Source organism: Coenobita brevimanus, chromosome 7, assembly GCF_032717465.1.
Source record: "Coenobita brevimanus isolate Jiangsu-jjx chromosome 7, ASM3271746v2, whole genome shotgun sequence".
NCBI lineage: Eukaryota > Metazoa > Arthropoda > Malacostraca > Decapoda > Coenobitidae > Coenobita > Coenobita brevimanus.
Genome location: NC_136960.1, coordinates 7,820,573 through 7,845,105, shown reverse-complemented (window position 1 = coordinate 7,845,105; position 24,533 = coordinate 7,820,573). Strand labels below are relative to the sequence as shown.

Sequence of the window (24,533 nt, the reverse complement as noted above, 5' to 3'; positions counted from 1 at the left end):
CCCAACTCACACTCCCCTCTCTCATATACCTCTCCACCCCATCCCTCCATCTCATCCTCGGCCTCCCCCTCCCTCTCCCCTCCTCCACCTGACTCACATACAGTACTCTCTTCATCAGTCTTTCACCCTCCATCCTCTCCACATGGCCAAACCACCTCAGTGTATTCCTCCTAATGCTTCCTATCACATCCACATCCACACCACAACGCTCCTTTATATATCCAAGGATGCTAATTTGCATCAATATATAATGACACTGTAACTGACATACAGTAATCCCTCGATTATCCAGATGTCCGTTATCCAGATGCTGCGATCTGGCTGTTCAAAACCATTACAGGCAAGTCCCGGTTAACATGCAATCGCTTAACGAGAATTTGCTAATACGAGGTCTTGAAATTTGCACCACCGCCTGTTTAATGGGCAAGTACAATCCCCAAAATCCCAACTTATGAGAATCAAGATGAGGGTCGTGCCGCAGCTGTCCATTTTCTAATGCTATTTCTTGTACTTCATGTGTATTTACCCTTTATTCCTGCTTAAAATTGTCGTCACAGGTGTTGGTGGTCGGTGGAAGTTACCTGGCTGGTTGTTCACCCCAGTCCTATTTTACCAATAATTTATGTTATTCTGCTTATATTAATGCTGTTTTTTACATTTCAGGTGCATTACACTCTTTTATTAGCCCCTTATTCCAGCTTAAAATGATGAGAAAGTTTTGGCAATTTGGGGGGAGGTTACTCGGAGGCCTTGCTCCCTAACCCTATTTTTCCCATAAGTTCTTCATTTCGTTTAACGAGAATTCAGCTAATGGGCAAAATCCTTGCTCCCAATCAGCTCAGAAGATCAGGATCTGCCTGTATTCAAACATTTTTCCATTTTATCTGGACAAAATGCTTGCATCCAGGTGAAAATTATGGCCGAGAGAACATTTTCACCAGGCAGGACCTTTTTTTGTTTCATGTCATTGTAGGGTATGACTCTGCAGTGGTGACTGCTTGTCTGTGGTTGATGGGTCTACTTGATCAGGATAATTGCTTGGGTGTGGTTTATAGGTCTGTTTGACCTGAAAGAGTACAGTAGTGTAAAACACCAGGAATAAGTGTCGTATGATGGAATGTACTGTAGTTGTCTTTCAAAATGGCTTTCAAAGTCAGGGTATGTATGAAGGAGGACCAGGGAAGAAGTCCATTATCCAAACAGATCCACTGTCCAGACATGCCTTTGGCTCTATTACATTGGATAAATGAAGGATTACAGAATTTGTAAATCTCATAAGTAAAAATCCACACGCAACTGAAAAAAAAACATGAGATGCACTCTGAGAAATGGTAATGTGAATTACACCAGTTCTGTACATGGTGAGCGCTTAATTATGAACAAAAGACATGTTACGTAGTGCTCCAAGTGAACGTGTTGACAGAGGAATTACAGTAATACCGTACATCCCGGTACTGACTGTTTAACTATATTATGTGACAAGTATTTCTACATTAAGAACTTTATAAAGGAAAAAAGTGCCAAGTTAGTGTTAGAAGAGGAACTGCAGTATTGTGCATTACCTAAAATACAATATCATGCTACCAGTATGCAAAGTTTTATATACAGTACAGTATACAGGTGGTTCCCTACTTATGAACAGGTGACTTACAACTTTGCGAATTAGTACTTTCAGTACAAAATTCAATAAATTAAATGAGATATTCAAATCTTCATTATAAAATAGGCTTTGTGTTAATGATTTTACTCAACTGTAGGGTAACGTAAGTGTCCTAAGCATGTTTAAAATGGTTGGTAGGTTTGGCTAAGCTATGATGTTCAGTTGGTTAGGTGTATTAAATGCATTTTCGACTTACGAAAAATTCCACTGACGAGCAGTTTCTCGGAAAGTAACCCGTTCGTAAGTAGGGGACCACCTGTATATATACAGCATATGATTTACTAGTAAATAATAAACAAAATTCTGATATTAAACTCAACACATAAGTTGAAAGCAGATATTCATTTCACATATCCCTAAGGGATATGTACCTGTTACTACGTTACATACGAGAAATTTAATTAAAACAAGTCAATACATAAACACTGCATATATATAATTGCTGTCAAGAACATCTGTCAACTCTTTGCCATAGAACATAACCACATTCCAGCCTCATATTGTGCAGGAATGGCTGAGGGGAATTTCTGCTGTCAACTGCACACTGTAATTACAATAGTAAGCCAAGAAAGTTCTCTCTCATCTGCTAAATTAAGTCATATATTAGATTCTTCAACAGCTCAGTGTGATAAAAATATTTCAATTTTACACAGCTTCTAAAATAACAATATTCAACAGGAAGATTTTAAGAATATTTTACACGCTTTCATCAACTGTGCTAACCTTCTCAATCTTATGACATATTGCTCAAGATTAAGATACTACTGATTTTTTTTTTTTTTTTTTTTTTTTACTTCAATACTGAAAGGGTTACTGAAGGTTATATCTAACCCATCCAGTTTCAGGTCCCCCAAATCTGATTACAACTGTCTGGAGAAAACAAAAATACAGTATAAGGCAATCAAAACTACATCATTGTATTTAACCTATTCTCTTTATTCAACCTTGGAGAGACGTTTCAAGCACGGTGAGTCAGACACAGCCTTTAGTAATCCTTTCACTAGTATAAGTCTGCCCTACACTAAATAAACTAGTCTACCAAAAATAAAATAATGAACAGGGAAAAGTAAGCTTTCCTGAGAATGGAAAAGGGACGATAACTGAAAGAAATACTTGGCTGCCAAATGCTAGGCTAGAAAAACGGTATACAAGACAAAATATGAGTCTCAGACACTTTTACTGAATAATCTAAATAGTACTGAAAGGAAGAGTATGGTATTTTTGGTGGTAAATCAGATGAAGAGATAAAACAGGGGTATTACAGTGAGCAATGTGTGAAGAATGCAATGGTCGACAGTGGGGATATTAAAGATGTTTGGAGACAATGCAGTAAGACCTCACTATAATGAACTAATTGGGGCCCAAGCCATTCCAAAAAATGCCAAATTCCAATAAATGCGACATCCAGACTTCTCCCTGCTAATCTGGACTTTTTTCTGATGTATCAGATATTAGTCCGGATTGCATGAATGGTTTTTAAACTGTTTTGAGTACCATTGCTGTACTGTACTGTGTTAAAACTTCACTACATTAATCAAATGGTATAATATATATAATAATACTGTACTGTACACTGATAAACATGTCTTTTATTTGCCTTATTGTGGTGAACATAGCTGAAGTGGTCACAAAGTCCGGACTGCTTCAGGCTTTATCGGACTTTTTCCAATTTAAAGGAATATAGTCTGGTAGCTCTTTGATTCTGATACAAACGAATTCCGGTCTATTGAAGTCCGTTATATTGAGGATTTACTGTATTATAACTGATTACTGAATGAGGAGTTTGAATGAACAGAGAAGGTTTAGTCAGCAGATCCAGTATTTGGCCCTTCATTTTTTGATTGATGCTGCTGCTGTGAGCAGGACAATAGGCATGTTGCAGTTGGGGAAGCCAGCAGATGTGTCTAGGATGACTGCTGAAATGCTGAAGGCCTCAGGAGATACAGGAGAGGGCTTAGTTACTAAGCTAATAATTAAATTACAGTATTGTATATGAGTGTGCTGTCTCAGATGACTGGCTGAAGTGTGTGACTGTAAACGTGTACAAGGAAAAGGGTGATGTCCTGGCAATAGGAAATTAAAAGAGGCATAAAATTTTTGGACCAGGTAATGAAAGTAATCGAGAATCCTAAAATGTATGATTAAGGAAAGAGTGAATACTGTTGAGATGCAATTTGGGTTTTTACCAGGCAAAGGGACCATTGATGCCATATTCATTGTCTGACAGCTTTCTGAAAAATCTACAGAAAGGAGAAAGGAGGTGTATGAGGTCAGTCAAAAAAATATATATATATATATATAAATTGCACACCAATTAATTGGCATGGTATGATTGCAGTGGGAATGCTGTGTAGTGGTAACTTTGAGCTTTAGTCTAATATTTGCTGCATCATGCCACATCACTTAGTCATCGAAGTACACACGCTTGACTGAACGTGCATTTAATGAACCTGGTGAATTTTCTTGTCTCTTCTATCGTCTGAAATCGGTGACCTTTCAGGGTGGATTTTAACTTGGCGGGGGAGGAGGGGCGCGGGGAGGACTGCAAGGGCCAAATGCAGATATTAAGGCAGCTGGGGGAGGATAGTCATCCTGTGTTTCACCAACATCACAGATATGGAGTGATGCACGAGCTGGTGTACTGTCATGGTGCAGCATCCAGGTTTTGTTTGTCCTCACCTCAGACCTCTTCCTTCGCATTGCCTCCCTCAAACACAGCTGGACCTCCAAGTAAAACTCTATATTGACTGTCTGACCATGTGGAACAAACTCAAAATGAACGATGCCCTTCCAATAAAAAAAAGATGATCAATATCACCTTCACATTTGGGCAACTCTGATATGATTTATTTGGTTGTAGTGATGTTCCAACTCACTGCGATGGCTGCCTTTTTGTTTGACATTGTAGCCATGCACCCACATTCATCACCTGTTATGACATTTTTCAGAAAGTTTTCATCAGCATTCAAACAATCAAACAGCTCCTGACTGACAGACATAATTCTCTTTTTGCTCACTGGTCAGCAGACGTGGAACAAATTTTGTGAAAACACGATGCAATTTCAGTTTTTTGTTTAAAATCGTGTAAACACGAACTTTTAAAGAGGTCTACTTCTTTGGAAACTCCATGGATAGTCAGACGACAATTTTCACGGATCACAGCACACACTTTCTCAACATAATTGTTGTCTCGTGACGTGGATGGCCATTTTGATTTGGGATTCTCTTCAGTGGATGTTCTTCCTGACTTGAACTGCTAGAACCACTTCAGACACTGCATAAAGCTCAAACAATCCTCCCCACAAGCCTGTTGCAACATTGGAAAAGTCTGAGTAAAAGTTTTCCAATTTGATACAGAATTTCATGCAATCACATCACTTTTCAAGATCCTTCACTATTGAACTTGCAACATATCAACAAGTGCACTAAGCACATGTTCACATAAGCACATGTACCTTGATCACTACATAACGTGGCATGATGCAGCTAGTGTCAGACTAAAGCTCAAAGTCACTGCTCCACAGCACTCCTGTCGCAATCATGCTATGCTGGCTAGTTGGTGAGCTATTTAAAATGTTTGGTTTCTTTTGGGACAGATCTCAGACAGGTAAACCCTAATATATGATACCCCCATATGTGATACCCCAGATTAGCGATGGGGCTAGAAATACTACCCTACCCTGCCAAACGATGGCCAAACCCCAGTATTACGATTCTTCTTTTTTTTTTTTACTGATTTTGATGATATAGTATTTCAGACATAAATTTTGGGTTTAGGTTGATTTATAAACTGTTTCTAGACTTTGATTAATATGTTTTAGTCATAGGTGGGGTGAACATTGTCATTTGGGGGGACATTACTAAGTTTGATTTTTTCCAGATCTATTTTTAATGATTTTCAAATTTTATTTGGGTTTAGGTGTTATAAACTGCTTTTGTGCATAGTTTAGCTTGTTTTAAAGCTATCTGGGGGTTTGAGTTAGCTAGAAACTTGTTTTTGGACTCATTTGGGTGGGTTTAGGACTTATCTGGGGGGGGGGGGGGATTCCCAAGGCTAAAAAATGCACACCTATACTTTACGTGTTAAATCTACCCCAACACTGTATAAGATACCCCACCCAACCATAGGTTTTTTCTTAGTGTATCCCATCATTAAACTGAGGTGACCTGTACTTTGTTTTTGCTGATTTGGAGAAGGCCTTTGACAGAGTCCCAAGAGCGGTGGTCAAGTGGGCAATGAGAAAGCTTGGGATTGAGGAGTGGCTGGTTAGAGTGGTTAAGGGTATGTATGTGGATGCTTGCACCCAAGTGAGAGAAAATGGAGATGTGAGTGATGAGCCTCTGTGAATGTTGGCGTGCATCTGGGTCAGTCTTAAAGCCCTTATTGTTTGTCATGGTGGATGAAGTTCTCTCAAGTGACTTCAGCAACTGATTCCTATGGGAGACGATGTATGTTGATGACTGCAAGAAATGAAAGGGATGTGGAGGAAAGATTGGGAAAGCAGAGGGAAAGCATGGGGTACAAGGGTTTAACAGTAAATGTGGATAGAACGAAAGTGATGATAACCATGGCTGGTGGCAGTACCGTCAAAGCAGCAGGAAAGTGGACAGGTGTGGTTTGCCACAAGAGCATGGGAAGTAGTCTACCTCTTGTTACTTGTGCAGTATCTGTGATAAGCTGATGCATAAGTAACGTAATGGTATTAGAAGCACACCGCAAGATAATGCTGATTTCACATGTGAGGTGTGTCAGGGACAGCAGGTAGCTAAAGACTGTCAGGAATGAAAGGATTTATCTTGCAGGTGAGTCTCTTGAATGTGTGGAAGAGTTTTGTTATTTGGGGGATTATGTTACATGCTGGAGGTGGGGCTGGAGTTAGTTCTATGGTTCAGGTAAGAAGTGCTTGGAGGAAGTTCAGGGAGCTGTCGTCTCTTCTCTGTTCTAAGGGATCTTTGTCTGCAGCATTTGTTAGGAGTGTAATGCTGTAAGGTAGTGAGACCTGGGCAGTAAAGGAAGAGGATATTTGTAGGCTCAAACATACAGAAATAACAACCACGTGGATGTGCAGTGCCTCCTTGGATGTGAGGCTTGAGGGAGCTAGGTTTATAAATGAAGAGTTGAAAGCAAGGATGTATTGGTGTTGTGATGAGGAGGGATAAAGTGACAACGTTTGGACATATGGAGAGAATGGAGGATGACAACTGGGTGCGGGGGATAAGAAGTGATATCGCTGGGGATGCGGTTGCAAGAGGCAGACCGAAAAAGACTTGGGATGTGGGAGTGTGACCTCTGGGATAAAGGACTGAATAGCAGGGCTGCCAGAGAAGGAGCAGCATGGAAAGCTGCCATTAGATGACCAAGGCTAACACATGCAAGCATGTTGGAGCCTTTATAAATGACAAGAAATACAAAATGTCACCAGATTGATGGTTACAATTTTGTATTTTAAGAGACTATGATCATTTACTCTGTTATGACAACATTAAGTAGCTACTTCATTGTACAACCATCCGAAGTAGCACATACTGTCCCAATTTATACAGTCTACTGGCCTAAATTTTTATCCTTTATTGATCCACCATGAGTTCAGGGGGCCAAGGGCTAGGTTACTAAGCCCATACACTTAAGGCTCAAGTGACCAGTTGCTTTCCCCTCATGGACATTATGTCAGCATTATGTCCCAACATCCTTTTGGACTTAAACCCTTATAGGCCACATCCAGCTGGAGGTCCTCCTTCAATTGACTGACAAATTTTTTGTTTTATTTTTGCTGCCACCAACTGATTTTTTCAAGTTAATAGTGATCTGCAGACATGAATGGATTTGATAATAATATATTTATCCCATTAAAATAAAGTCTCCATTCAGCAGAATAAAACTGCCTGGAGGCAGCAAAACTTAAGCTAACATATACTTATAAACACACTACAGTATACACTATATATATATATATATATATATATTATATATATATATATATATATATATATATATATATATATATATATATATTATATATATATATATATATATATATATATATATATATATATATATATATATATATATATATATATATATATATATATATATATATTAGTGTGCTTATGTTAGCTTTATTTTTGCTGCCTCCAGGCAGTTTTATTCTGCTGAATGGAGACTTTATTTTAATGGGATAAATATATTATTAGCAAATCCATTCATGTCAGCAGATCACTATTAGCTTGAATAAAATCAGTTGGTGGTAGCAATAATAAAATAAAGAAAATACTATTCTGATCATTCTCCACCTTATCCTTTTCCCACCTGAACTTATTAAACATCCAGCTGGAGCACCTTAACCCAATGGACCACTAGGCACTATCAAGGCACAAAAATAGTACGCTCATCCTCCTCCACCATGTCTTCTCCCCATCTGCCCTTCTTAAACACTTTGGTCCTATGTATGTAACAGACAACTGAGATCAAAGACACAACCAACAGAATAACACCAATTGTCAATGGCACAGCATCAAAAATTTGGCGAGTTTTGATTTTGTGACCATACAAACTAAGGAACTTCATTATCACTCCATTAGTCCAACCAAAACCAACCTGTGTGGGATACTCGCCTCCCTCGCCACTCGTTCCAACCTCCGTTACTTTATACTTCTCCAGCAATTCGTGTGGGATGAGATTGAGGTAGGTCTGGTACACGTTCAACACCCACTCACGGGCAAACGAGAATGCCAAGTCTTCAGCACGTAGGTTGTGTCTCCCAGCTTTGTGTAGGCCTAGCACAATAAAGTACTGCAAGGGGGCCCAGCCAAAAGGAAGATCCCACTGCTCACTGGAGTTCAGGCGTGAAGTAGGTATGCCACCAGGAAAACTGGTGATATTATTGCGATCCAGGTAAGCAATGACTTGCTCAACTACGAATTTGGGAGATCTCTCCATACCATATGTATCTGTCCAAAGGGGCATCAGGTTTGAGGCATAGAACCCTGGGATAAGCTCCTTTTTAACCAAGTTGTAATCCATCCACACTCCATCACGGTCACTCCAGAACACACGGCTCAGGGTTGTGTTTATCTCTTTTGCTAAGGACTTGTATGTTTCACTCTTTGATTTATTGTCTAAAAGCTCAAAAAACTGTGAAAGTAGATGAGCACTGAGACCCATCAGGCTATTAAGGCACACTGGGGCAACAGACATTGTGTTTATGTCTGTCAGGCTTTCTGTCCGTTCTCCATTGTCAAGAAACCAACGTGATGAAAAATCCCACCCACTCTCTGCTGCTGACTTAAGGCCCGAGAAAACCCTGACTTTGTCCTCTTGGCTGAACCCTTTGACCAGCATCTCATCATGGTAATACGATTCAGGACGATGTTCGCTGGAAGTCACATTGTACAGGAATAGCTGGTACTTTTTGTTATCTATGTTTACTATTACAGACCTATTTTCCTGCCAGAATCTGTATTCTTTTTCTAAAGATCCAACTGCCTCACTCAAAAATGTAAGATCTTTTGTGTATTTCCAGTACAAGTTGACCATGGAGGTTAGGAAAGGTGGCTGAGATCTTCCAATGTAATATTTCCTTGTACCATTGGGCACATATCCAAATTTATTAACTAGGTACAGGAAGTTTTGTATCATTCCTTTGGCAGTGTCGTACATCTCACAAAGCAGCAGCCCCTCAATTATCCAGTAGGAATCCCAGTAATAAAGTTCCGTGAAACGTCCTCCAGGAATAATGAAAGGATTGGGAATGTATATATGTGAGTAGAGATCACCATTGGCTCTAACATCTGAGGACAGTTTCCGGCCAAGAGTTTTCCACCTGACAATTACTTTCTGTATCCACTTCTTTAAAGACATATCATAAACATCATTAATAAATTGTGGTTGTGGTTTCCAGTCTCCAGGGTTCCAGGTAACAAATTCAGTACCTGACTCTTCAAAATTTTCCTCAACAAACTTCCTAACCTCATTTTTGCTAGGATTATTTTTAGTTTCACTGAGAAAATCTGTAAATCTCCTCTCCACTTCCTCAGGTGATTTTTTCAGTTTCATGTCTACGAAGTGTTTGCTATCATTGAAAATGAGTGACATCTGGACAGTGTGCAAAATTTTAGAATTACAAAATACCTTGCATGCATCACTGGAGTTGTGTGGAAGCATACCACTGGTTGTGATAGACTGCTGGCCTGAGTATATTGCAGCACACTCTGCCACCCACATCACCACTACAACCAACCAAAGTGACCCATTATGTCTATGCAACATTCTCTGAGCCCCTAACTGCTTACACTGCCCAACTCCTTAATCTGCAACAGAAGGAACATCAATATAGCAGCTGCACTTTCACTCAAAAGCACTGTACAGAGCTTCAATTGTTTCTGAAATGATATTTCACTAAGCTGCTTAAACATAATACAAGTACAGGCATACCCTGGTTTAATGATGCAATTGGCTGGGCAAAAACCCATCGCTAAGTGAGGTAACGTATCTCAGGGTAGATTTACTGTGTAAAGTATAGGGATGCATTTTTGAGCCTTGGGTTTCCCCCCCAGCCAAGTCCTAAACCCACCCAAATGAGTCTAAAAACAAGTTTCTAGCTAACCTAAATCCCCAAAAGCTTTAAAACAAGCTAAACTAAGCCTAAAGAAGTTTATACCTCACCAACCCAAAAATAAAATCTGAAAATCATCGAAAATAAGTCTGGAAAAAATCAAACTTGGTAAACTGTACCCCAAAATGACAATGTTGACCCCACCTATGACTAAAACACAATAATCTAAGTCTAAAAACAGTTTACAAATCAAACTACACAAAAAACTTAAGTCTAAAACATCAAAATCAGTTTAAAAACAAAATAAAACCCATCGTTATACTGGGGTTTGGCCATCGTTCGGCGGAGTATGGCGGTACAGGTATTTCTACCCCCATCACTATGCTGGGATATCGCATCTAGAGGTATCGTATCTCAGGGTCTGCCTGTACTCCAACCCACAGTTAATTCTTTTTTTCCATTAACCTCTTCAGTCAGAGAACATCTTAAACTGAATAAAACCATCTGGTGTTAGAGGACATAAGTAGCCATTTAGGTCCGAAAAGTTAATATAACATGAAACACTGGCTCAAAACACATGAAAGATGGCCTTCCCCCTTTCCACAGCATGAGGCACCAATCACTCCCATACTCACCTGGTCTCCCGTTCCCCTCCCCCATACTCATGCAGCCACTATCTGGCTAGCTCTCCATGTTTTGGGATAGATTTTTCAAACTGGAGGGGTTAGATATAGTACTTCATTACCCTTTGTCTATCTTATGTTGAATAAAATCATCTAGAGGTTGCAGTTTAATACAATCTTTTATCGTTTGGCAGGAATGACTCCTCTGGGGCATTTTTCAGCCTTAATCCTGGCACCTATCAATCCTAACAATGCTACCTTTTAGTCCTATGTGTAGCCCTAGAATTACAAAATAGTATTGGGTACTAACAGAAATCAAACACACCATAACAGAAGTCATATACATCAGACTTTTATGGAACCTATCAATTTTGGGTAAGTTTGAGCTGTTAAAAAAAAAAAAAAAAAAACAATCCTGGGAGCGATGAAATACCGAATCAGCACTTTTACTTGGAAAAAAATATAATTTTTATAACCATATAGACCTAGGTTCATGCCAGGTATGCACTTAATTATCTGATCTCTGGTCAGAACTTTATGTTTAATTTCACTGTTAGTAAATGATCAGGATTCAGGGCAAAAACTGGCTAAAGTTAGCAAAAGTGTATCACCTTTAGCCTGACAACTCGTCCTGACAGACTTGTAGTTTGTAAAGAAACTGACGATGTGCAAAATACAGTAGGTACCCACAGTATGCGAATTCCGAGCACGCGATCCCGCTTGTACACGAGGACCTATTTTTTTTTTTTTTTTTTTTTTTTAGTGTATATTTTATTAATACGTGAATTGAACTCCTTGTAGGCGAGACGGGCAGCACAGAGTGGCCCAAATTCAGGGTTACCCCAAGTACGCAACATTGCCCCCCCAAGAAGTGATAACGGTAGCCTACACTCCGCCAATCTTGTGACATCAATGCTGTGCACTCATCACGTGATGTCCATATGCGCCACTTGGAGGGTGGTGAGAGTCCCAGCTGAGGAAACACATGCGCACAGAGGGTACACTCGCTGTTCCAGCTACGTCCTCGTTTACTCTGAGGCTGTTATTTTGTGAGCCAGGGTGTCTGCCCCCTCCTTGAGAAAGAAGAAGTGCAACACCCATGCCATGAAGATGGAAGTCATTATGAAGAAGGAGAGTGGAAATGGTAACACGGCCATTGGGAAGGAACTCGGCTTGGCGGAATCGTCCGTACGAACAATATGGGCGAACAGGGAGGCCATAAAGAAGACTATTAAGACATATGGGATGGGGGCATTGGACGGGGGGAGCAGGCTGACTAACTGGGCAATAATTCTTATGGAGCGGTACCTGGCTACATTTATCCTGAGGAAGGAGAAGGAAGGAGTTCCACTGAACGGGCGCTACATCAGGGACCAGGCCAAGATTTTCTACAAAGCTGCAGCTCTGAAGATTGCTGCCAGGAAACCATTTAAAGCCTCCGTGGGATGGCTTTGCCGCTTCCTGAAGAGGAAGGACCTACGTCACATTTACCTCACCGGGGAGCGTGTGTCAGCGAATGAAATGGCAGCCAGGGATTATCCAGCCATCCTAAACGTGATAATCGACGAGGGTGGCTACAGCAGGGACCAAATTTACAACACTGATGGAAAGGCCCTATACTACAAGGCTATGCTGGTCTACTTATATCAGTAAACAACAGCGCCGGGCCCGGGGGAGAAAAATGGACAACAGCAGCAGAATAACGGTCATGTTCGCCGTGAACTTATCAGGCTCACACAAGATGCAGCCTATTGTGGTTCATACCACAGCACACCCCACGTTTTACAAGAATCTTCGCTGTATGGATGATAGCGGGGTGTACTGGTACAGCAACACCAACGGCTGGATGACGAGTAGCATCATTTCCGAGTGGCTGTTGCGGCACATCATCCCTGACGCCAAGGCTAAATCCTGGGAACTTGGTATCCCCTTCAAGGTGCTTCTCGTCCTCGACAATGCCCCAAGTCATCCAACCTGGCTAGCAGACCTCAGCAAGGAATGCAAGATCATTTTTTTGCCCCCAAGAACGACCTCTCTCATCCAACCGCTAGACCAGGAGTTGATTGCAACGGTCAAGCAGCTATACCACCAAAGCCTCTATAATCACTTCTGCAGGAAGATTGACAACTGTGAGGAACTTCAGGCAATTCTTAACTTGGACACAGTTGGGAGTGATGTCATGGATGCCAAGGATGGTTTGGACTTGCCACCCACTTCACCTGCTTCATCTGCTCCATACACAGCACCCACACCACCAGCTTCAACTCCAGTTGAGACTGTTACGGCTTTTTGGCGGTCATTCGACCTCAAGGATGACATCACCTTCCTGTTGTCTTCTTGGGCAGATATAACCAATGCAACAATTAACTGTGCTTGGCGCCTCCTCGTACCGCACCTGTGTGAAATTGCACCAGGAAGCAGCTTTCAGTCCATGGCCGCTGCTGAGGCAGCCACTCTCACAACTGCACAAGCTGTGCCCGGGTTTCAGGCCGTCACACTGGAGGAGATCAGGGTTTTACAATCGGCAGCAGCAGAGCAGGATCCCCAGGAATTCATCCAGCAAGTGGATGAGGCCAACGGAGAGCAGGAGATAGCAACAGAAAAGGCAGCATCAGTGATCGAGAGAGAAGCTTTGACCATGATGGAGGGTACTGAGTGCCCTTGATAAATTCAAGGAAGAATTCAAGGACACTGAACGTTCTCAGTTGCGAGTGGAGGAGGTGATGTCTTCACTGAACAGAACCTTCCACTACTACACTGACAAGCACAACCAGGAAGTAAACAGATGGAAGCAAACACTCATCATCCGTTTCCTTCGGCTTGAAGAAAGTGAGGAATCACTCCCTTCAACATCAGAAGAGCCATATCCCGAGGAGGATCAAGAGGATGATGCGATGTCTGAGGTGTAACAAATAGACTTTGAAAGGTTTATGAACGAAGTGAGTGCATTACGTGGTGAAAGTGTCAAAAGTGCTGGTGACGAAAGTGGTGAGGAAGGTGGTGTGTCGGGTGGTGTAGTGGGTGATGCACGAGATGCACACTAGGTGCCTCATTCTGCCTCAGATCCTCTTCTTACCTCCATCATGTCTGCTGTCCTCTTGGGTTGAGGAAAGCAGCCATATTCTTGTTGGTTTAGTTATGCCATTTCCTTGTTGATTTACCTAGTAAAGCCATAATCTTGTTGGTTTACTTTATCTCAGGTAATATGTCTTAGATAGTTTCCCTGAACAGTACAATACTTAGGTCTGAAAGGCATCTCAAGGGTTCCCCATGAAGGGGGGTGCCGCCCATATGTAATTTTTCCCATAAGTTCATGTATTCACAGTATGCGAATTCCTAGTACGTGACGTCCGATGCCGCCCATAAACTCGTGTACTGTGGGTACCTACTGTGTCTTTGTTTGCACTTTCAATCAATACTTATGCAAGACAGCAGTCTGTCAAGGCATGCTGGCGATCTAAAGGGGAAATATCCGCTAACTTTAGCACGTTTTCGCTCTGAATCCTGGTTCTTCTATCAATCAATCTATCTATCTATCTACTGCCAGACGCCTCAGTCCCTTAAGGGATGGCCACAAACAAATCGCCTCCTTGTCGCCCTGTCCCCCACCAATTCACCGCCCCGCTCCCAACTCACACACCCCTCCCTCATATACTTCTCCACTCCATCTCTCCATCTCATCTTCAGCTGCCCCCTCCCTCTCCCCCCCTCCACCTCACTCACATACACTCTCCTTGTCAGTCTCTCACTCTCCATCCTCTCCACATGGCCAAACCAACTCAATGTGTTTCTCTTAAAGCTTCCTATCACATCCACATCCACACTACAATGCTCCTTCACTTCCTCATTTGTCAGTCTGTCTCTCCATGTATCGCCACATGCTCCTCTCAATTCCACTGCTCTCACTCTTGACTTCTGTCCCTCCAACAAGGTCCAAGCTTCACTTCCATATGTTAGAGTTGGTATCACAATACTCTCATGCTGAAGCATGGGGGAGAGATGGTAGTAGAATGGATGTGGAAGTTGTGCAACTTGGCCTGGGAGGAAGGTAGAGGCTCGGAGGATTGGAAGTCAGGTATAATTATTCCCTTGTACAAAGGAAAAGGGGAAAAAGAAGTATATGGTTATCATAGGGGCATTTGCCTTCTAAGTCTAATTGGAAAAGTATATGGTAGGATACTTATTGACAGAGTTAGGGAAATAACAGAAGAATTAGTTGGAGAAGAACAGGGAGGTTTTGGGAAGGGAAGAGGTTGTGTAGATCAGATATTCATTCTTAGATCTTCAGTGGAAAAGTTACTAGAGAAGGGAAAGAAGTTGTATATGGCCTTCATGGATTTGGAGAAAGCATATGACAGGGTGGATAAACAAGGATTGTGGAAAGTGTTACGAATATACGGAGTAGATGGGATGTTGTTGAATGCTGTGAAGAGTATGTATGAGAGTCCTAAGGCTGCAGTGCATGTGGATAGTGAACTGAGTGAATTATCTATTTGAAGGTTGGGTTGAAACAGGAATGTGTCATGTCTCCATGGTTGTTCAATCTGTACATGGATGGGGGTAATAAAAGAGATATAAGGTAGGGCAGTGGATGTTGGAGTGGCTCTAGTGAGAGAGGGCAGTGTTTGGAAACTCCCTGTACTGTTGTTTGCAGATGATACTGTGTTGTTAAGTGAAGATGAAGGGGAGCTGCAAGGCTTGGTGGATGAGTTTGGGAGAGTGTGTAAGAAATGAAATCTAAAGGTGAATGTAGGGAAGAGTAAAGTGATGGTCTTTGAGAGAAGTGAAGTCAGTGAACGTACAGTGAGGTTGGATGATGAGGACATGGAAAATGTGAGTACGTTTAAGTACTTGGGTAGTGTAATGAGTAAGGATGGAAATTTGGAGGGTGAAGTGCTTAAAGGGGTACAACAAGGCAGAAAGGTTGCTGCTTCCTTGAAAGCACTTATAAGAAACAGGGAAATGAGCATGGAAGTGAAGAAGATACTACATGACAATATTGTGATACCAATTCTAACGTAGGGAAGTGAAGTTTGGACGTTGTTAGAGGGATACAAGTCAAGAGTGAGAGAAGCGGAAATGGGTTATTTAAGAGGAGCCTGTGGAGTCACATGGAGAGACAGGCTGCCAAATGAGAATGTAAAGGAGCATTGTGGTGTGGGTGTGGATGTGATAGGAAGTGTTAGGAGAAACACATTGAGGTGGTTTGGCCATGTGGAAAGAATGGAGAGTGAGAGACTGATGAGGATAGTGTATGCGAGTGAGGTGGAGGGCGAGAGAGGGAGGGGGAGGCTAAGGATGAGATGGAGGGATGGAGTAGAGAGGTATATGAGAGCTGGGAGCAGGGCAGTGAAATGGTGGGGGACAGGGCAACATGGAGGCGATTTGTTTGTGGCTACCCCATATGGGATTAAGGCATCTGGCAATAGATAGATAGACAGATAGTAACTTTTTCACTTCCCTGTTTCTTATCACTGCTTTCATGGAACCAGCAACCTTTCTTCTTTGTTCTTTCTTACTGATAGTTAAACTGTCACAATTTTTTGACATGATTTCTGATTATTAGATGTGTATGAACCAATATGATGAAAAGCGATAATTCAGTATTTCATCAAACCGAGTAATCCTTTAGGAAATATAGGGCCACCTCATTTTCCAATTTTTTGACCTGATTCCTGGGGGTAGGGTTTTTTTTCAAGAATACTCCCCCAGTATCCCTGCTTGTCATAAATGGCGGCTAAAAGGGTTGGCGGAGGGTTAGTGCCCCTCCCCGGAAAACAACTAACTAAAAAGACAAACAATAAGCCTCGGACAAGGACTGACCAAAAGATGATGACCAAGGACAGGACAAAGGACATGGTATTCGGAACTTGGAAGGTAAGGGGAGCGAATGATGAGGTGAAAGAGAGAGAGATTGTCCAGGTGCTTGAGGGTGCGAAAGTTGATGTATGCGATATAACTGAAACGAAATGGAGAGGTGAGAGTGTGAGAGAATGGGAGTATGGATGGGGTATATGTGTAGGAGTAAGTAAGAATGACAGGGCAAAAGAAGGAGTATGTATAGCTGTGAGTAAAAGATGGAAGAAGAGCATAACACAGTATGGATCAGTTGGGTCAAGGATTGTGTGGGTAAAATTGAAAGTTGGAATACAAATGTGGGCGATTGTGTGTGTGTATGCGCCAACGCAAGATCGTGCAAGCAGAGTGAGAGAAGAGTTCTGGACAAGTGTGGAAGTGTGCATAGAAAAGTTTGGAAGGAATGAGAGAGTGTTTTTGATCAGTGATATGAATGGTAAAGTAGGGAATGTGAAGGTGGATGGAACAGTTGGTGAGTGGGGTGTGCCTGCTGAGATAGATGAGAATGGCAGTGCGTTAGTGGACATTTGTGCTGGGAGGGGGTTGGTGATAGCCAATATCCTCTTCAGGCATAAAATGATCCACAGGTATACATGGCAAGTTATGAGAAGGGTGGGTGGTGAACTGAATGAAAGGAAGACAATGATTGACTATGTGTGTGTGGATGAAAGGATGCAAAAATGTGTAATGGATGCAAGAGCTTATAGAGGTTGGGGGAGTGGACTTTCTGACCACTACTTGGTGATGGCCAGAATCAAGGTCCAATCAGAATGGAGAAATAGAAGAAGGGAAGGACGGGAAGAAGGAGTATTTGTAAGGAGAGTGGAAAAGTTACAAGAGAATGAGAAAAAGGCAAAGAATATGAGAGACGTAGAGGAACGATTGGGCAAATATGAACTGGAGCAGATAGGGGACGTGGAAGGTGTGTGCAGGATATTTACAGAAGAAATATGTGCAGCATGTGATGTGGTGTGTGGGATGAAGAGAAGATGGAGGGGTGTGCAAGGAACAGCATGGTGGAATGAAGAGGTGAGAGGCTGTGGCACAAAAGAAGAAAGCATACAATGAATGGATGAGAAATAGGGGCATGGAAGAAGTTGAGAGGCAGAAGAGAGAGTTATATGTAGAAAGAAAGAGAGAGGTGAAAAGATTAGTAAGAGAGAGTAAGAAGAGAGTGGATGAGGAATTTGGAAGGAACTTGAGTGTAAAGTGGAGGGACTGTAAGAAAATGTTTTGGAAAGAGGTGAAAAGAGTAAGACAGTGGAAGTGAAGTTAGCAGGGGAGTGAAAGATAAAAATGGTAGATTACTAGTGGAGAAGGGAGAAAAAGTGAGCAGATGGAGAGAACACTTTAAGGAATTGTTGAACATAGAGGATGGAAGTAATGCGAGTATAAGTGGCTGGTGAATGGCTGGGAGAAGGAGGGAGGTGAGAAGACAAGAAGAAATTAGTAGGATAGAAGTTGTGGAAGCAATGAAGAAAGTTAAATTGGGGAAAGCCCCAGGAATTGATGAAGTGTGTGGTGAAATGCTGAAGAATGGGGGAGAGATAGTAGTAGAATGGATGTGGAAAATGTGCAGATTGGCCTAGGAGGAAGGTAGAGTCCCGGAGGATTGGAAGTCAGGTATAATTATTCCCTTGTACAAAGGAAAAGGGGAAAAAGAAGTGTGTGGTAATCATAGGGGCATCTGTTTTCTTAGTATAATAGGAAAAGTGTATGGTAGGATATTTACTGACAGTTAGAGAAAGAACAGAGGAATTAGTTGGAGAAGAACAGGGAGGTTTTAGGAAGGGCAGAGGTTGTGTAGATCAGATATTCATTCTTAGATCTTTAGTGGAAAAGTTTCTAGAGAAGGAAAAGAAGTTGTATGCGGCTTTCACGGATTTGGAGAAAGCATATGACAGGGTGGATAGACAAGGATTGTGGAAAGTATTAAGAATATATGGAGTAGATGGGAAGTTGTTGAATGCTGTGAAGAGTATGTATGATGGTGCTAAGGCTGCAGTGCGTGTGGATGGTGAACTAAGTGAATTTTTCTCTTTGAAGGTTGGGTTGAAACAGGGATGTGTCATGTCTCTATGGTTGTTCAATCTGTACATGGATGGGGTAATAAAAGAGGTACAAGGTAGGGCAGTGGATGTTGGAGTGGCCCTGGTGAGAGAGGGTAGTGTTTGGAAACTCCCTGTACTGTTGTTTGCAGATGATACTGTGTTGTTGAGTGAAGATGAAGGAGAGCTGCAAGGCTTGGTGGATGAGTTTGGAAGAGTGTGTAAGAAACGGAATCTAAAGGTGAATGTAGGGAAGAGTAAAGTTATGGACTTTGAGAGAGGTGAAGTCAGTGAATGTACAGCGAGATTGGATGATGAGGAATTGGAAAATGTGAGTACGTTTAAGTACTTGGGTAGTGTGATGAGTAAGGATGGAGGTTTGGAGGGTGAAGTGCTTGAAAGGGTACAGCAGGGAAGAAAGGTTGCTGGTTCCTTGAGAGCAATGACAAGAAGCAGGGAAGTGAGCATGGAAGTGAAAAAGTTACTACATGACAGTATCGTGATACCAACTCTAACGTATGGTGGTGAGGCTTGGACGTTGCTGGAAGGACACAAGTCAAAAGTGGGAGCAGTGGAAATGAGTTATTTAAGAGGAGCCTGTGGAGTCACATGGAGAGACAGGCTGACAAATGAGGATATAAAGGAGTGGATGTGATAGGAAGTGTTAGGAGGAATACACTGAGGTGGTTTGGCCATGTGGAGAGGATGGAGGGTGAAAGACTGACGAAGAGAGTGTATGTGAGTGAGGTGGAGGGGGGAAGAGGGAGGGGGAGGCCGAGGATGAGATGGAGGGATGGGGTGGAGAGGTATATGAGAGAGGGGGGTGTGAGTTGGGAGCGTGGCAGTGAAATGGCAGGGGACAGAGTGGCGTGGAGGCGATTTGTTTGTGGCCACCCCGAATGGGATTGAGGTGTCTGGCAATAGATTGATAGATAGATGAACGTATATGATGAAAAAAATTATATTTTCCTTTTAAAGGTGCCAATTCGGTATTTCATCGCACCGAGCAATCCTTTAGGAGATATAGGACCACCTCATTATCCACTTATCTTGTTCTTTCTTTACCATTGTTCTTCATAGGTTTCTTTGTGTTTTCTGAGAGCATTTTCATGTTTCATTTTTATTCCCGATGTGGCGAAAAGAATGCGGTACTTGTTTATAATACCTAATGACACCAAAGACAGACAGATGCCATTTTAGTATGCCAATTCTGAATGAAATTACCCTTATTGGTGCCTATTTATCCAAACTTAACCTAAATTTCTGTAACTTAACCAACCTTATTTATCTAAACCTAACCTACTTCATGCTAACCTAACCAAACTTATCTTAATCAAATCTAACCTAGGCCTAACCCTTATGGAATCATATTTTCCCTGTTCACAAATGGATCCTCTTCATACTCCAAAATGCACTTCTGTACACCTTTAAAAAGTCACTGACTCAATTCAGTGGTGCCAAATATTGTTAGTTTTTAAGAGGTGGTCAATATGTCTCTTGAAGGCTTACCAAAAAATTAGTGTGTCATTTCACATCTTCAGGCCAAATTAGAGGGGATCACTACAACTTTTCCAGTGCAAATACTTCATTTAGCACTTGGTAAATATGGATGTGGGAAGGATGATTCTAGAGCTCCTTGTTCCATTTGCTACTGCATATACATTAAGTTAGGTTATGTTATTTAAATGTTGGTCTCTAGCCATGAAGTTTTTCTTTACAGTATGTTGGCCAGTACCATACCTTATTAATGACAGGATGCATTCATTCATTCATTGCCAGACGCCATGTATCCCAGACAGGGTGGCCAAGGGCTTAGAGTTAATTGTTTTACAGGGAGGGGCACTAATCCTCCACCAATCCCACTTGACGTAGGGATGCCAACAGCATCTGGTGTTCCCAGGCGGTCACCCATCCAAGTACTAACCCTGACAGAATGCAATATGGGAAAAAAAAAAAAAAAAAGTCTGCATCTTAATTACATCACCACTAAGTTTTCTCATAAAAACTTATAGAAATGAGGTTGCACTAGGGCTATCCAAGCACAGAAATTAAATCTATCTATCTATTGCCAAACACCATAATCCCCGTAAGGGGTGGCCATTTAACTTTGAGTTATATGTTTAACGGAGAGGGGCACTAACCCTCCACCCACCCACTTGTTGACACGTAGGGAGCACGTATGGTTTGGTTATATGGTTACCACCTTGCATTGTATATGGTTTCTTGGCTTACAGGAAACCATTTGGCTTGTCACTGAATATAAAGCCGCCTGTAAAGGAAAGAAAAGAGATAAGAAGTGACAGGAAAGATGGGAGAAACAGGAAGAGAGGAGGGCAGGCACAGAAAAAGAATGATAAAGGTTAAGGAAGAAATAGGTAGCACTGCATCAAGTGAGTGGATGATGGTCGCCACCACCTACCACTATAAAAATTAAATTACGCTGGAATATTACTGTTCATAGCTACTTGTTAAAATCTACCAGTATGTTTTTTAGCCTTGTATCCTTATTTGCATTTTCAAGCCTTATTTACTTAATTTAGGATCAATGGAAATGGCCACTGAGATCACATTATTTTAACATCCAAACACCGGGCTATCTTTAACCCCTTAAACGTGGCCGTGTACAGTCGCTCTCCCCCGAGTGGCGGGGTTGTATCGCGGTCTGAGTCAATCAATCAATCAATCATTTCCTGTGGCACCCTCGGGGATGCATAGGGCCTCGATGAACTCACACCACCACATCCTATCTTGTGCTAACTCCTCAAGATCTCCCCAACACTCATCTCCAGCTTCCCATCTCATTGTCCTCACCCACGTCTCTTTTGGCCTTCCTCTACCTCTCCTACCAGGTGCCACCCACCTTGGTGTACCTCGTACTATTCCCTGTCTCCTATACACATGTCCTAGCCACTTCCATCGTGAGAATCTAACATATTCATCGATCGGCTGCACTCCCGTTATTTCTCTAATTCTACTATTTGCATCCTTTTCCCACCACTTAACTCCTACTATTCTTCTAAGTGCTTTATTTTCAAACACCAAGAATTTATTTTCCATAGTCACTGTGCTGTACCAAGACTCGTGTCCATAAATTAAGATACTCCTAACCATTACCTTATAAAGTTTGATTTTTGTATGCACAGAGAAATTGTTATTATTCCAAATATTTTTAAGCATTCCCATTGCCTGATTAGCCTTCTTTAACCTTTCCTCGAATTCAAAGTTCAAAGAACCATCCTTGGCTAAATAAGTACCTAAATATTTAAACCTATCAACTTGCTTTACAACCATACCTCCAATTACACATTCCTGCGCATTTTCCATATTCATATTGATTATTTCAGTTTTCCACAATTAATAACCAAACCCACCTTGCGACATTCACTCACCAAACAGTCCAACACTCTCTGCATCTCTTCTGGCCCATCACAAATCAAAACTATATCATCTGCATAATCTAAATCCAAAAGTTTCCTGTTCTCTCCCCAAAGTATACCTGCACCGGTTTCTGTTCCAACACGTTTCATAATGTAATCAATGACCAATATAAATAGTAAAGGCGATAGAACACCACCTTGAATTACTCCGACTTGACTTCAAAACGAATCACTCAGACAACCATCAACCATCACTTTACAAAATGTGTCCTCATGCATGTTCATAATGACCCTCACAAACTCCTCTGGTATTCCATAATGTCTCATGATCTTCCCCATAGACTCTCTCGAAACACTATCAAAAGCCTTTTCAAAATCAACAAAACAAAGACTTAACGGTACTCTCATTTCATTAACTTGCTGCATCAAATGCCTAACTATAAAGATCTGATCATTGCAACCACGTCCCTTTCTAAAACCAGCCTGTTCATCCCTCAGAATACCCTCAACCACCGGCTCCAACCTATTTAACAACACTCTACTGAAAACTTTCAAAGCTATCGGTGACAAAGAGATTCCTCTCCAATTACCACATTCACTCAGGTCTCCTTTCTTCTCGAACTTTAACAATTACACCATTCTTCCAAACTGATGGTAGTAACCCCGTCACCCATATCTTATTGAATAGCTTGGTCAAGATCATTATTAATCTATCCCCCTCCACTTTAAACATTTCCTGAAATAAACCATCCTCCCCTGGTGCCTTATTATTCTTTAACTGTTTTACTGCTTTCTCCACTTCTGCAAGCCTCAAGTCTCCTGTTTCTATATTTAAATCTTCCTGAGCAGACGGTATATCCTCTTCTGGTGGTATTGGTCTATTAAGAACTGTCTCAAAATGCTCTTTCCATCTATTTTTAATATCTCCATCTTTGGTCAATAAATTTCCTTCCCTGTCTCTAATCGGTATTTCCTTGCGTTTACCTGCATTACCACTCAGTTCTCTAATCGATTCATATGCTATTCTTTGACTCTGTCCATCATTTTTGTTTATTAGGATTTCAGTCTCTGCAACCTTTTCATCCACACATCTTCTTTTATCTCTCCTAGCTAACCTTCTTACTTCTGAATTCAAACTCCAGTACGCAGCTCTTGCTAATTCAATCTCTCGTTCATCAACGCATTGCATCTCACTCCTCAATTTAGCCTCACCTCTCTTTTTTATCATATCCCACGTTTCCTCTGATATCCATTTCTTTCTCCTGAATCTATGTCTCCTTCCAATCGTACATTCAGCAGTCTCATGCAAAACTTTGTTCACATCCTCCCACATCTCATCTACACTTCTCTCCCCCTCTTCCAACGTTTCCAACACCAAAAACCTATTTCTGCATTCTAATCTGAATTCCTCCTTTCTGAGTACCTGTAGGAAAATATTCGCCAAAAATCAGAGATTAACCCTAGAACATTATACTTGGTATGGCAGATAGTACTTACATTCAGCTTTTTCCAGAGACAGGTGTTGAGCCTTCGTGGACTACCCAAGGACTTGTGGAGACCTGCAAAGTTGGGTAACCAAATCTTCACTTTCACACCTCCAGCAACCCGGTTTCCCCTCTACCACAGCCTCATTCTGTCACAGTAAACTTTATACTACAACGTAAAGGTAGTTAGGAATCCGTATTTGTACAATAAGCACTGAAAATAAGGCTAAAATCAACGGAGCGTACGGCCGACATGCAGTGCGGCGCGATCTTCCACGTCACTCAACAAACATTTCCATTTTCACAGCTAAAAACATGTATACTACATTATTTTCAATCATATTACTTCCCAAAAGATCACCACGGCGCGCTTTTTATTCTGCCTTACGCCCGTCACTTTATTCTCGTTCCTGTCGGCCGCTTGCACTGACTTGGAAGAGCTAGAACTCGCCATAATGTCACTTTGAAAGCCTGCGGTAAACTGACGCTAAACAGGGGCAAACCGTGAGAAAAAAAGCTAGTGTTACAACTGGGGAAACAAGCGTTTCCTATTAGCATAAACTGCTTGTGAGAGGAGAGTGTAGATTTACAGTTCTGAGCACTCAGAGCGCTGCCATGTATCACAGCCAGGCTGGCAGGGGCCGTGGTGGGGGGGGGAAAGGGGGAAAAACGCGATACTTGGCAACAACGGAGGTCAGTGGTACAAAGGTCAAGTGTGCTAAACGTAGCTAAAGGGTGGTGGTACTAACAGACAATACTAGCTGGAGCCTGCCTGCCCGCGGTTATTCAAAATTTACTAGAATCGCAAATGCGACGCTCCGCCGTTATGTCCTTTTTGCCGAGCATCGCAAACGCGATGATCCGCGTTTAAAGGGTTAACACAGTCATTATCTCACCACTGGCAATTTCTCAGAAACCGCTGAAAATTGCTTG

The 24,533-nt window shown here is 41.8% G+C and overlaps 2 protein-coding genes across 2 annotated transcripts in view; both read right to left on the bottom strand.

The window, feature by feature from the left end:
- The window catches only part of LOC145405230 (uncharacterized), a 57,953-nt gene that overhangs the window by 28,940 nt on the left and 4,480 nt on the right, over nucleotides 1–24,533 (bottom strand). The window contains exon 2 of the mRNA XM_080276657.1: nucleotides 9,824–9,967. The gene's annotated coding sequence lies outside the window, so the exon portion shown is untranslated. The remainder of the gene's footprint in view (nucleotides 1–9,823; nucleotides 9,968–24,533) is intronic.
- LOC145404823 (trehalase-like) lies at nucleotides 8,025–9,881 on the bottom strand. Its single transcript, XM_080276321.1, has one exon. The coding sequence runs from the start codon at nucleotides 9,879–9,881 to the stop codon at nucleotides 8,025–8,027; it is 1,857 nt and encodes a 618-aa protein (XP_080132447.1).

Bases quoted from the DNA above. Each gene is read 5' to 3' on its own strand.
- LOC145404823 (XM_080276321.1), bottom strand. From the start codon at position 9,881: ATGTGGGTGGCAGAGTGTGCTGCAATATACTCAGGCCAGCAGTCTATC.